This window comes from Microcaecilia unicolor, chromosome 7, assembly GCF_901765095.1.
Source record: "Microcaecilia unicolor chromosome 7, aMicUni1.1, whole genome shotgun sequence".
In the NCBI taxonomy this organism is placed as follows: domain Eukaryota; kingdom Metazoa; phylum Chordata; class Amphibia; order Gymnophiona; family Siphonopidae; genus Microcaecilia; species Microcaecilia unicolor.
The window spans coordinates 2,637,163-2,651,836 of NC_044037.1; the positions used below are offsets into that span (position 1 = coordinate 2,637,163).

The 14,674-nt window shown below is 43.9% G+C and overlaps 1 protein-coding gene across 1 annotated transcript in view; it reads left to right on the forward strand.

Moving 5' to 3' along the window:
* TEX11 (testis expressed 11) overlaps window positions 1–14,674 on the forward strand; it is a 278,077-nt gene that overhangs the window by 51,157 nt on the left and 212,246 nt on the right. The window contains exon 5 of the mRNA XM_030210589.1: window positions 10,731–10,809. Within this exon, the coding sequence (XP_030066449.1) occupies window positions 10,731–10,809 (79 nt within the window). The remainder of the gene's footprint in view (window positions 1–10,730; window positions 10,810–14,674) is intronic.

The window sequence follows — 14,674 nt, forward strand, 5'->3', positions numbered from 1 at the left end:
CACTACCGCAGCTTCAGTTCTGCAGGTACCTCTAACATCCAGCTCTTTCAGTGGGGCAGTGCTCATCCTCTGTCTGTTACTCTCATCTTCTTCTCTGCTTTTTCAGTGCATTTCTATCTTTGCAGGAGGTGTGCAACTCCTGCTCTGCCCGTGGTGCGTCGCTCAGGTTGTGTGCTTTGAGTGCAAATCCGTTTGTTCTCATTGAGCATGAATCCTACTCTGCCTGATGAGCACAACTTTTTTTCTGTCCTTTGAGCACAGTTCAGTTTCTGACCTTGGAGCGTATTTTCACCTTTGCCAGTTGGGCACTGTTTTACCTTGTCGGTCAACCCCAGCTCTTCTCTGAGGGTTGGATACAGTAACTTTTCAGCAGCTGTGGCATACCGCAGTTTAGATTTTTAGACAAGGCTGTCTTGTGTCCTGTTAGCTACCATTCCTGTGGCACCTTTTCTTGCCGTAGCCTCTTGGTGGCTGGCGAGAAGCTTCTCCATTGCTGGAGTTTGAATTTGTCTCTGCTCCTTTTGTTGCTTCTTGGCACCTTGCAGGTCTTTTCTCCACAGTGTGGCTCTCGACTCTCTTTCTTTTTGTCTCTTTTTGTTCTCTTGGCTCTGTTCTTTCATCCCTAAGTCCAGAGCAAGTGGGTTTAGGAATACTCTCTTTCTACGGTGGTACCTTGGTATGCTGCTGCCCTTTTCTTCATGGTTCTACTGGAGAGACTAGCGCTCCAGTTAGTTGGTTCTCTCAACTCTGGAGTCTCTTCTTGTTCTGTAGAGTTGATTCTCTCACTAGGCGCGGGTCTGGGTGGTTCCTGGGGCTTGGTTCCTTTCTTCTATGAAGCGTGGCACACTGTTTGGGGTTGCGTACTCCTAGTACTTGTTAGGGTTGCTTCCTTCGACCATCTTGGACTCAAGGCAGACCGGCAGGTTTGGAAGTTAGTCTTTGCCCTGCCAGGGATTGGAGAAGTGGATCCTGGTCTAGGAGAGACAGTCCTTCTTCCTTCCAAGGGGGATCCTTTGGCATGAGCATCTTTGCTGCTTCTTTTGTACTCCTCGGGACAGGGGTACGTAGTTTTTCTTTTGCTCAGGACATTTGTTTTATGTCCTACGGCTTCAGTTCCTTTTCTAATGTCTAACTCTGTTCCATTTTGGTAGCCTGGTGGTTTGGATATTCGAATCCTTTTCTGCTGATCAGTTTTTGCTGTGTGTATAGCTTTGTTGATTTTTCAACCTTCTGCATTCTTCTTTTCTTCCCCCCCCCCCCCCCCCCCCTCCGCTTTGGGAAACTGCTTTGCTACATCCCATTACTCTGGACTGGTCTGGTATAGATGACAAGGAAGGAAAAATTATGTTCTTACCTGATAATTTTCTTTCCTTTAATCATACCAGACCAGTCCAGATACTCTCCCTGGCTAAAGTCTGTCAGAGTGTTGTTTCCTTTAGGTATCCCTTGCTGTTCCACGACGCTTCAATACGGTGGGATGTCCTACAGCACTGCCTACTTCATCTTCTCTATTCAATCTCCTGCCACTTGTTGTTGTGCCAGCTCTGTATGACTCCTGTTACTTGGGATTATGGAGTTCTTTCCCCGGATTCAGGGGCAGATCTCTATATGCTTGGGCAAGCTCGGTATGGACTATTCCCTCCCGCTTACTTTACTGTGAGGGGAGGTTGCAGTTGCCTTCAGCCAAGCAGGAACAGTGAGGTTCTGCATATTGACTCCAAGAGTTTGCCTGTTTGGTATTAACTATGTTTTCTTCTAGACTTCAGAGCACCATTGCTTGGCTATTCGAAATACTGAACATTTCAGTCTGCACAATACCTTTAAGGAGCAGTTTACTTGGAACTATTTTCTCTGTCTCTTTCTGCTGGTAGATGGACACAACCCATTAGTCTGGACTAGTCTGGTATGATTAAAGGAAAGAATTTATCAGGTAAGAAACATAATTTTTCCATTTGCATGTATCCTAAGTACTTATTTTATAGAGTCACACAAAAACACAGGCACCTATGTTGCCTTTATAAATACAAAAAAACTAAAGAAGGCACCAAATATAATAGCTTGGAAAGGAAAAATGCTAATAAAGATGATAAAATTAAAAGTTCTCCTAGGACAAGAGCAAGACAGTAAAATCCTCACTCATGGGTGTCATGCCAGAGAAGCCCTGAGTGAGAATTTCCCCAGCACTGGATGCAGAACTTTGATAATGTTCAACCATGCATGTTCACCTCTTTCCATCTGCCACTGTTGCACAGGAACTACCCAGTCCTTAATTTTCCATGGAAGCTAATCAGACATGCTGTATCATTGTGGTTACCTCAGCACTAGTTTTTTACCCTTCAAACTGTTTTTGCTGCATGTGAGTTCTGTTACTGTTGTGCATCCCTAGGTTAGGTTTTCCCAACTGTTTTTATGATTCAACATTTTTATTGATGACATGTTAGAAGAAAAAATCATATTCCACATTTTAAAGATACAAATATCCAAAACTTAACAGAACTCCACAAAGTCCAATGTTACTGTCTGTCATCAAACTTTTAACATTTTTTATCCCCTCCCACCCTCGTATATCAGGTTAGTATTCTTTAATAGCTTAATAAACGACGAACAGTAACCGTATACCACCGTCCACCCGCCCTTAGTATCAGATCCCCTCCCCCTTCCCAATTCCTCCCTACCCTTGATCCCCACCTTCCCGTCCCCTCCCCCTATGTGACTTACTGCTTCTCTGCCTCCCTGAACTGCTTTCTGATAGTCCAGGCAGGTCTACCCCCTCCCTCCACCCACCTAGTGCCAACCGCTGCCAGGGTGAAGAACAGTATAAATCTTGAAGGCCTTCTGCTCCAGTTCATAACAGATTAAGAAGCACGCTGTCGCCCTCGTGGGCTTAGCCTGTATATAGTGGTTCCAGTACCGATAGGAAGTACTTTTTCCGTTTCGGGTTCCCTTTCGCTTCCTTAGCTTCCCATGTAGCTAATTCATGTACCTGGTTTCTCCATTGCCAGTATGCCGGTGGCTCTTTCCCAACTGTTTTTAATTTATCTTTTCTTATGTGGGGAGTGAGTAGCGTGAATCCAATTCCCCTTAAGGACACTCCCTCATGGGCCAATTTAAGGGTATACTGAGTCAGAAGAGCAGAGAGGAAGCCTTATTGTAGAACAGAACAGAGATGCCCCAAGTAGGGAGTAAGAGATCTCAATGGGTGTTCCTGGCTGAAGTTGCAGTGTATGAAGATGAACACCAGGGATAGGCAGAACCACCCCACCTTTGCCTCCAGAGATTGTCTATGAGGTAACAGAAGACTGCCAATGTAGAAGCATAGAAAAATGAAGACAGATAAAGACCATATGGCGTTTCCAATCTGCTCATCCATGCATCTACTCTCCCTTTCACTCCCTTAGAGATCCTATGTACTTGTCCCAAGCTTTCTTGAATTCAGATACAGTTTTCTTCTCCACCATCTCCACCGGGAAGCTGTTCAACTAATTCATCACCCTTCTATGAAGAACGTATGTTCTTAGGTTATTTCTTAGTATGTCCCCTTTGACCTTCATCATTATACCCCCTCATTCCAGAGCTTCCTTTCAATTGAAAGAGACTCAACTCCTGTGCATTTGTGCCAATAGGTATTTAAACATTTATCATATCTCCCCTCTTCCACCTTTCTTTCAAAGTATATCGCTTTATGATGAAGAGCACTGACCATTCAGTAGCCGCCCTCTGGACCGACTCCATCCTGTTTATATATTTTTTGAAGGTGCAGTTCCAGGGCATCTTCACCTCTTTCTTCTGGCCATTCCCTCCTCCCTGTGCAACCAAGCATCCTTCTAGCTTTGGCTGTCACCTTTTCCACCTGTTTGGCCACCTTAAGATCATCACCATATGATCACACCCAAGTACTGCTCCTCTTTCATGCACAAAGTACTTCACCCCTTAAACTTGTACCACTCTGTTTGGTTTTTGCAGCCCAAATGCATGACCCTATATTTTTTTTAGCACTATACTCTTAGCTGCCAAATTTCAGACATTCTTCAAGCTTTGCTAGGTCCTTCCTCCTGTTATCGACACTATCAGGGAAGTCTACCTTATTGCGATTTTCATATCATTCGCAAAGAGGGAACTTTACAGACAGCCCTTTATTTATTATTTATTTATTGCACTTGTATCCCACATTTTCCCACCTATTTGCAGGCTCAATGTGGCTTACAAAGACCTGTTACCATTCCAGGGTAGAAGATACAATTGTTGTTACAAGAGATCGAGGATGACATGAAGATCTAGGCAAATGTTATAGAATTTGATTTTCAGGAGTAAGGGTGGAGTGGTGAAGTGGTACTATCGCTTACAAAAATGCTAAAAGAACCGGCCCAAGAACTGAACCTTGCAGCACACCACTGTTAACAACCCTTTTCTCAGCTCCATTTACCACTACCCTCTGCTCCTTCCGCTGCACAAAATTCTAACCCAGTCAGTCACTTTAGGGCTTTACTGAGGGCACTCAGTTTATTAGTAGTCTATGAGGAACCGTGTCAAAAGCTTTGCTAAAATCTAAATATACCACATCTAAAGCTCTCCCTCCATCCAACACTCAGGTCACCCAAACATAGAAATTAATCTGATTTGTCTGACATGACCTGCCTCTAGTGAAACCATGTTGCCTTGGGTCCTGTAATCCATTGGATTCCAAAAATGTTACTATTCCCTGTTTTAAAAGTGTTTCCATTAATTTACTTACCATAGAAGCAGACGCGTAGCCAGGTTTTGATCTCAGGGGGAGCAGACTTTTATAAAATAGGTGCGGGTTGGGGTCAGCTAGACAGCAGTGTCTGTGTTGTTCTCAAGGGCTGTTGCGGGCACTGATTAATTACAGGCTGTCTCTGTTGCGTCCTGCCTAAGTTACATCAGGATGCAGGAGGCAGGATGTAGAAGAGGTCCCTGGGCTGTCCAGAGCAGGCAACCTGTCTTCTTAACTACCTAGCACACTCATTTATTCCACTGCTAGACACCTTGTTAACATTAGAGTAGCCATACTAGGTCAGAACAATGGTTCATGTAGCCCATTATCCTGTTTCCAACAATGGCCAACCCAGGTCACAAGCACCTAGCAGAAACCCAAATTGTGACAACATTCCACGATAACAATCTAATACAAAATAGGGGGCCACAAAAGAAAAAAAAACAACAAAAATGGAAATAGAGACTCCCCTCCTCTCTGCCCAAGGAAGCCAGACTCTATAAACAGTGCAACACTGGAAAAAAGAAACAGAAATGCATTTTCTCCTGTACTTTGCAAAATAAAAATTGAAAAAAAAATGTACCTTTTACAAAACAGGTATTTGTATTTTCAAATGTAAGCCACATTTAATTCAACTTTGCTTGGGATAATGTGTGATATAAATGTGTAAAAAAAAATCCTTTATCCTCCACTTTTTAAGACACTGCCTATCCTGCTGGAGAGTGATGGCACAAGGAAAGCAAGTTTGGTCCAGTGAAGACTAACTCAAAATAACCTGTTCCTTAGATGGGCCCTAGTATTACCATTATTAAAAACGCGACCATACCATCCTGCTTATAATCGAACGAGAATAACGCCCAAGTTCCGACCTAAATCGGGAGATGGGCGTTCTTCTCACAAAAACAAATAAAGCGGCATAATCGAAAGCCGAACTTTGGACGCTTTCAACTGCACTCCGTCGCGGATGCGGACAAAGTGACGATGGGAGTGTCGGAGGCGTGGTGAAGGCGGAACTGGGGCGTGGTTATCACCCGAACAGAGATGGGCGCCCTTCGCCGATAATGGATGCGTTTGTAGCTAGAATTTAGGGCACTTTTCCTGGACCCTGTTTTTTGACGAATAAGGCCCCAAAAAGTGCCCTAAATGACCAGATGACCCCCAGAGGGAGTCGGGGATGACCTCCCCTGACTCCCCCAGTGGTCACTAACCCCTCCCACCACAACAAATGATGTTTCACAACTTTTTACTTTCACCCTCAAATGTCATACCCTCCTCCCAAGCAGCAGTATGCAGGTCCCTGGAACAGTTGTTAGGGGGTGCAGTGGACGTCAGGCAGGTGGACCCAGGCCCATCCCCCCCCTACCTGTTACAATTGTGCTGCTTAATGCTACTAGTCGTTCCAACCCCCCCCAAACCTCCTGTACCCACATGTAGGTGCCCCCCTTCACCGCTTAGGGCTATAGTACTGTGTAGACTTGTGGGCAGTGGGTTTGAGGGGGATTTGGGGGGCTCAACACCAAGGGAAGGGTGCTATGCACCTGGGAGCTCTCTTTACATTTTTTTTTGTTTTTGTAAAAGTGCCCATAGGGTGCCCGGTTGGTGTCCTGGCATGTGAGGGGGACCAGTGCACCTATGAATCCTGGCCCCTCCCACGAACAAATGCCTTGCATTTATTCGTTTTTGAGCTGGGCGATTTCATTTTCCATTATCGGTGAAAAGCAAAAACGCCCAGCTCACACCTTGGCGAATAAAGCATGGCGTCTATTTTTTTTAAAAATACGGTTCACTCCGCCCCTTCACGGACCCGTTCTCGGAGATTAACGCCCATGGAGATAGGCGTTTCTGGTCGATTATGCCCCTCCATGCCTCTTTGGCTATGTTCCACTAATGTTAAATGATTAACTGGAGTTCTTGAAAGGATTATATAAACGTAGGATGCAAGACTAGGGACACAAATATACATTTATTTATTCAATATCACAATTCCTCATGCACAGCCACAAAACAGCTTTTTAAGGTGGATAGTGTTCCTTTTATTATCAACCAGATAGAGATAAGAGTTTTCAGTTTTGGCACAGTCATCACAAGCAAAAAATATAAGAAAACCAATGGACTGCATTAGGGGCTTATAGCCCATTTATGTTTAAACAAAAGAGATCTGATGAAACAAAGTATCTTTTTATTTTGACTTATAAAACCACTTGACCCTGAAACACATTCAAAACAGAATAATCCATTTGTGTATCTAAAAGAAAGTTCTACAAAATAGATGATGTGATTCCATGTGCCCCAATGAAAGGAGAGTTTAATTCTACTTTCATTTAATTTCAATATATTCTATCACCTTTAAAACACCTGGCTTCCCAAGGCAGATTACAACAGTTAAGATGAACCCATCAGGAAACAGGGTATCCTCACTGAAATCTGGACATCTGTATTGCATAGAACAAGAACAGTGAAGAAAAATGAGCTCAACCTATAGAGTTTGTAATTGCGGTTTCTACCGGCTACAATATTTTTTGAATTTGTTTTAGTGATATTCAATTGTTATTTCTTTTCTCCTCCCGCTTTTAAGGCACTGCCTATCTAACTGAAACAGCTTTAGACTTGCTACAGATAGACCAACAATAAAAAATGACAAGATGGAGGCAGCAGCTCATAAGTTTGCTTGCTTTGTTTCAAGTGAACGGCAATGACGGTTGCGCGGGGGGAGTGAAAACAGATTAATCAAACCGGCTTCCTTGCTTACAATAGACTAGATAGGCTCACTTCCACTCCTATTAAAACCTCCTTGGGCAGCTCTTTCTCCCTTCTCCACCCCCTCCCCGTCTTACATCTTTCGCATTTCTCCCACAGCCTCTCTACAGTCCGCGTGGTCACTTTCAGTGCCCGCAAGCGTTCTCCGTCTGGCACCGGTGATTCAGATAGTCAACCTTCTTGCCAGCGTTGGGGCCTCTCCTCAGGCGCGTCCCCGCCTACTGTAATGCAACGTCCTGTTTTCCGCAGAGGTGGGACGCGCCTGAGGAGAGGCCCCGACGCTGGCAAGAAGGCTGACTATCTGAATCGCTGGTGCCGGATGGAGAACGCTTCAGGGCTGTAAAAATGGCCACGCGGATGGGAGAGGCTATAGAGACAGGGGAAGCTCGCAAGGGAGGGAAGAGGACAGAGGTAGAGAACGATATTGGCATGTGGCGGAGGCGCATTAGGGGCCATTTTTTCTAAAAGTCTGTTTAGGGGAGCAACCGCTCCCCCTGCGCCCCACCTAGCTACGCCACTGCACAGAAGTCAGACTTACCGCCCTATAGATCCCAATTTCTTTGCTTCCACTTTTGAGGAGAGAGACCACATCTGCCCTTCTCCAGTGCTCAGGGACCACTCCCGACGCTAGAGAAGCATTAAAAGGGTCAGCCAGTGGAGCCACCAGAACTTTCCCAAGTTCCTTCATTACCCTCGGATGTATTCCATCCGGCCGCATTACTTTTTCCACTTTATTGCTGAGTCGGCCCCCCCGCAACCTAAATTCATATCCTCTAGTTCTACCACCTTCCCGAATCTGTAAAAGGTTTGTTTTTATATTAATACTTTTCAAATATTCAAATGTCTTTTTCATATCACTCGTGTCTCTCCTTTCCTCCAGGGTATACATCTTCAGGCCATTTTCATCGCTTTTCCCTGAACCTCTTCTAGTCTTTGTACGTCCTTACCAAGATACGGCCTCCAAAACTGAACACAGTACTTCAAATGGGGCCTCACCAATGACTTGTACTATATTCTCATTCACCCACCCACTTCCCCTAAAAGTTATATATGCATGGTGTTCTGTTCCAAACACTTTTGAAGAATCTGGGAAGTTGCTCCATCTGTTGGTGTCACCCATATTTTTTATTTATTGATTTTTAGATTTTGCTCACACCATTTCAGTAGTAGCTCAAGATGAGTTACATTTAGGTATGCTGAGTATTTCCCTGTCCCTGGAGGGTTCACAATCTAAATTTGTACCTGAGGCAATGGAGGGTTAAGTGACTTGCCTGAGATCACAAGGAGCAGTGGTGGGATTTGAACTGGCCACCTCTGGATGTCAAGAGAGAATGTGTCCTGCTGTCCTCAAGGAACACGTGGTATACATGAGTAACTTCACTTTCCTGCCACATCTATCCCCCCTTCCTTCCCCCTTCCCCCCACTATCTTCATTGGGTCAAATTGGAGGGAGAAGTGAGAAAGCTCTGAGCCACTGGCTCCTACATTTTTGGGCTGGCTCATAGGTTTAATGAACATTTGTCAAGGCCTGATCACATGTCTGTGCCTTAATCTGCTATGATATCATAATGGCCTTTTCCTCTCTTCTGTGTGCTTTTAAATTTAATCTAAATAAGATAATAGGAACATCTTTCTGTTGGAGCAACCTTTCATATTGCTTTTTAATGTGTGTTCCCTGCAGAAATATTATATTGACCTTGCTTTATTTCCCTGTGCAGAAAGCTCTTTGTTTGTGGCAAGCCAAAGCCTTTAATTTTCAGGCTACAGATCTTTATGGTTGCCATCTATCCAATTTATCATTTTCCACCCACCTCTTCCACCTTATTAAAAGCACTTCTCACCTTCACCACCATACTATAATATCTGCCATTCATGTGTCTTTGGCTTTATTCAAAATCCTGTTAATGGTGGTCTTAAGTGAAAATGTTGAAGTATCCTACCAAAATACTTAAAAATGAAAGTGTGATGACAGCAACTGGAAACAAAGTGTAACAAAAATTAAATGTGTAAAGGGAAAGGAGTTTCTGAATGGAAAAGGATAGACAATACCACAGTGGTCTACTGGCCCTGATTGTGGTTGGACACTCCGCTGTTTGGCTGGTTTAGGTGACCAAAGTAAGCAAGAAATCTTTTCAACTTTAACAAAACTGGAGATCACACCACCCAGAATCTGTATCTACCAGCAATGGCGACAAATGAGATGTCAAATGGTGGCAGCTATGAAATGAAAATGGGAAACTAAGACGCTGCATCTGGCTGTTTAAGGTGAGTGGAGTTAACAGGTTCTTCCACAAACAAGTTGTGTGAAGTACTGTTTTTGTGATGTGCAATAAATATGACAATGCATATGAAATTTTTAACATTTGTATACAGTGTGAAATATAACAAAACATAATTTATAGAGTGCACAATAAGGGCCCTGTTTACCAAGCCGCTCTGTAGGCATGCAAACATTTTAGTGCGTGCTAATGATAGAGACACCCTAAATCTTGCACAACTATTGCATTATTAATCAGACATTAATATTTAGACAAAAAATATGTTAATAAGCTTTAGACAATAGTCTTCATATTATTTTTGTTATTCTGACATTGTTCTGATGATATGTAACAAAGTTAACAACAATAATGTAACTTGTGAATTATGGCTTTTACAAGAAAATCTAAAACTGCTTTCATCAAAATTTTGAATTTTGTGACACATCAGATTTTTGTGCAATGCGCTTCAATTGCTAATGACCACATAACAATGAATTTTAATGGATTTTAATGTGGTGTATGTTAAGGTTTTCCATGTGAGTTAACACCCCTTAACACCCCCCGTGAAACCATTTCTGTATTGCTCGGCCAGGAAAACCCACGGCAAAATCAAGTTAAACCTGGGTTAATGCTTTCTGCATCAGTCCCAGATGGCTAGTATGATGCTACAGGACGTTTGCAACCCTATGATAATAGGTACATTCCCCAGAGCCGTATAGTGCAGCCATCATATATGATAACGTTACTTCCTCCCATAATATATTTTTTAAGTAGCGTGGTTAACTTTAACTTATCATTCAAGCAATTCTATAGGGTAGCCTTTAAGAATAAAACAGGCATATTTTTCAAATTTTCTCTGTTTTAAATTCTTCTCTGTGGATATAATTTTATTTCTTAAATGATTGAGGAATAGAAATGGGTATAACAGACATTAAAAAAGCCTCCTTCTATTGTTTTTTTTTTAAAATATTTTTTATTTAAAGCTATTGCAGAACTCCTTCATCATGAGATCTCCATAGATTTTTGTTTGAACACATCTAAACTACTCCTGGAACATGGCAGGTACATGAAACACCAGTATGGATTAATATTTAAACCCTGTGATTGCTATCTGTAGAAGCTGTTGTGCTGAATATACATATAGAGCAGGGCTGAGCAACCACAGTCCTCGAGGGCCACAACCCATTCGGGTTTTCAAGAGTTCTGCAATGAATATGCATGAGATTGATTTGCATGCACTGCTTCCATTGTATGCGAATAGATCTTATACATGTTCATTGGAGAAACCTTGAAAACCTGATTGGGTTGTGGTCCTTGAGGACCGTGATTGCCTGCCCCTGATATAGAGTGATGCCCACATCCACTATATGGATAGTGGCAATATTAGCAGTTGCTATCCATATAGCTGAGAGGATTAAGTTAGGACAACATTTTTGCTCTCCTAGTTTAAAGCACATAACTGTGTGGATAGCGGTTGAATGTCACTGCTGTCTATATAGTTGGATGGAATGCCCTCACTTAACCCTAACACTCTATGGATAGTACCAGGGCAGTCTGTATGTACAATGCCACTGAAAGTTCACAGATTGGACACTTCTACTTTTAGCACGCCACCACTAAGGGAGTAATTTTATAATGTATGCACTAACATTTCCATGAGGATTATGGGCATAAATGATTAGAATACTGGCATATAGATGTGTATGTGCACATTTAAGCACATAAATATTGAAAAATCCACCAAAGCACCATTCTGTAAAAAGGCAGAGTCTGAATGGAGCATGGGCAGGACTCAGAGATACACACCTAACTCAGAAAATATTAAAAGTTATGCACATCTCTCCAGCATTTAGGCACAAGGACTTACAGAATCCCAAATAGTAGCAAAATTCATGCTACTGATACCAGGGACTCTCCATATCTGTCTCAATAGCAGACTATGAACTTGTCCAATCCTTTTTTAAACCAAGATATACTAACTACTGATACCATATCCTCTGACAATATGTTCTAGAGCTTAACTATTGATTGAATGAAAAAATATTTCCTCCTGTTCGTTTTAAAAGTAGTACCATTTAACTTCCTTGAGTGTTCTAGCCTTTGTACTTTTTGAAAGGGTGAAAAATCGATTTATGTTTTTCTGTTCTACACTACTCAGTATTTTGTTAACTTCTATCGTATCCCCCCTTCATCGCTCTCTTTTCCAAGCTGAAGAGTCCTATAATCTTAAGCCTTTCCTCATATGAGAGGAGTTCCATCCCCTTAATCATTTTGGTCACCCTTCTTTGAACCTTTTCTAAGTCTGCTATATCTTTTTTTTAAGATATGGCGACCAGAATTGCACACAAAACTCAAGGTGTGGTCGCACCATGGAGCAATACAGAGGCATAATATTTTCTATCTCTTTCCTAATTCTCAGCATTCCTAATGCCCACACACTGGTCAGAAGATTTCAGCATGATGACACGTAGATCTTTTTCTTGGGTGCTGACTCCTAGGGTGGAACCCAGCATCAAATAACTATGATTTGGATTATTTTTCCCAATGTGCATCACTTTGCACTTGTCAGCATTAAGTGTACCGAGCTTTCAACATTTGCTTTAGATCGGTTGTAAGCGGTCTAAAGCAAATGTTATTTAGCAAATAATGCACAAAGGGGTTTTTGTGGCTCTAACATGTGTCGTTAGTAGCTATCGAGAACCCTATGCAAATATATTACAATGAGCTCATTAGTATTATTAAAGGGCATTCTGTTCCATGCACATCTCTAGAGTACCTAGCTTTAATGAACTAGATTTTATGGCAGCTCTGGAGCAGTCGGAGAGGAGGAAAACACATGCAACTGCAAAGGCTGCCTGCTTGTTCTCCGTACTTTGCCCCAACCCCCGCTCCCCTGGAACCAAAAATCCCTGGTGGTCAAGTGGACCCCCTTCCGAGCCTCCCCCCCAATTTATCGTGGACAAAAATACAGTGGACACCCCCATCCCCCTCCCCACACCCCCTCCATACCAAACAAAATCCCTGGTGGTCCATGCCCAAGCCTGCCTTCCTTCCTCAGGATCGAGCGACTGCTCTCATGACGATCACCGATGGGTTTGCAGCAGGTAACATCTCGGCAGATGTTAAAATTGCTGGGCCACATGGCCTCTACAGTATATGTTACACATATTTCAGGAGAACTCAATGGACCCTAGCTTCTCAATGGCAATGTGTCAGGAAGCAGTCAGGATGTGGCAGTGAGCTCTCAAGTACATCGTGGTGCTTACAGCTACATACCTGATGGGAAAATATGTCACAAACAGATGGAAGGTGAGCCCTTGGGCAACAGCTGGGCCCAGACTACAGCAGACAAGTCCCTTAGCCAGGCACAAGGCAAGAACTGTGGTAAGGCTGGAACCTTGGCAGGAACTGAAGCCAGGCGTGAACGTAGGCCGGAATGAGGCAACGCGGACTTGGCTGGAGCTGGAGACGAGGAGGAATTGGCTGGAGCTGGAGCCAGGCAAACAGGATCCGGGCAAGACAGCAACTAGGAGCAAGCGACCAATTGCAAGGGCAGCGAGTGTCAGGCCCCATTGCCCTGAAATAAGCCAGGAGGGCCTGACTTCAGCGTGGAGCGTCGCAGCCCAACTCGCATTGCGGGACTATACAAGGATGCTGCCTTTGTGTGCGTGCCTAGGAAACTCCGCCCCCTGCAGGGCCAAGCCCTCATGGCCTGCACCACACACAAAGTGCCCCAGAGTGTTGCTACCAGCAGTCCACCCTAGCGAAGGACACCACAAACCCCCCGCACCGGAGTCCTGAGGTCAGTGCACCATTCGGGCCTAGCAGCACAGCCACACCATGACAGTGGAGGAGTAGCCTAATGGTTAGGGCAGCAGGCTCTGATCCTGGCAACCTGGGTTTGATTCCCACTGCAGCTCCTTGTGACCTTGGGCAAGTCACTTAACCCTCCATTGCCCCAGGTACAAAAACCCCCAAAACCTTAGATTGTGAGCCCCCTAGGGACAGAGAAAGTACCTGTATATAATGTGTACAGCTCTGTGTACGTCTAGTGGCACTCTAGAAATTAGTAGTAGTAGTAGTACCCTCCCTCCTCAAGGGGCCTCCTCTCCTCAGTCTAGGTTAGAGCATCTGAAGATCCTGATGACAGAACTTTCTCAGGAGCAAAGGAGCAAGACTGGCAGTCCTTCTACAAGCTGTCCTTGGAACCGTAGGTCTTCCTGGAATGAGGGGTGTCCTGGACCACACCCTCTTGGTCTGTTTTTTTGGGCCTGATAGAAGAAATGGGCTTGTTCCTTCAGTGCATCCCTGGACATGGAGTATGCTATGGCATGGGTCTCACATGCTAGGCATGAGCAAGTTTTATCCTGAAGAAGCCTTCCTCCCGAGAGGAAATCCACAGCCTCCTTGTTTTCCAGACGAGGTCGACGCATTTCAGCTTGCTGCTCAGGACACCCATTGGCCCGAACCCCATTGGTCCGAGGCAGAACATCAAGAATACTGGTGATGGCTATGATGATAGCTTGTGGAGGAGTGGCCTAGTGGTTAGAGCACTGGTCTTGCAATCCAGAGGTGGCTGGTTCAAATCCCACTGCTGCTCCTTGTGATCTTGGGCAAGTCACTTAACTCTCCATTGCCTTAGGTACAAACTTAGATTGTGAGCCCTCCTGGGACAGAGAAATATCCAGAGTACCTGAATGTAACTTACCTTGAGCTACTATTGAAAAAGGTAAGCAAACATGTGGACAATGGGGAGCCGGTTGATATTGTATATCTGGATTTTCAGAAGGCGTTTGACAAAGTGCCGCACGAAAGACTCCTGAAGAAATTGCAGAGTCATGGAATCGGAGGTAGGGTATTATTATGGATTAAGAACTGGTTGAAAGATAGGAAGCAGAGAGTAGGATTGCGTGGCCAGTATTCTCAG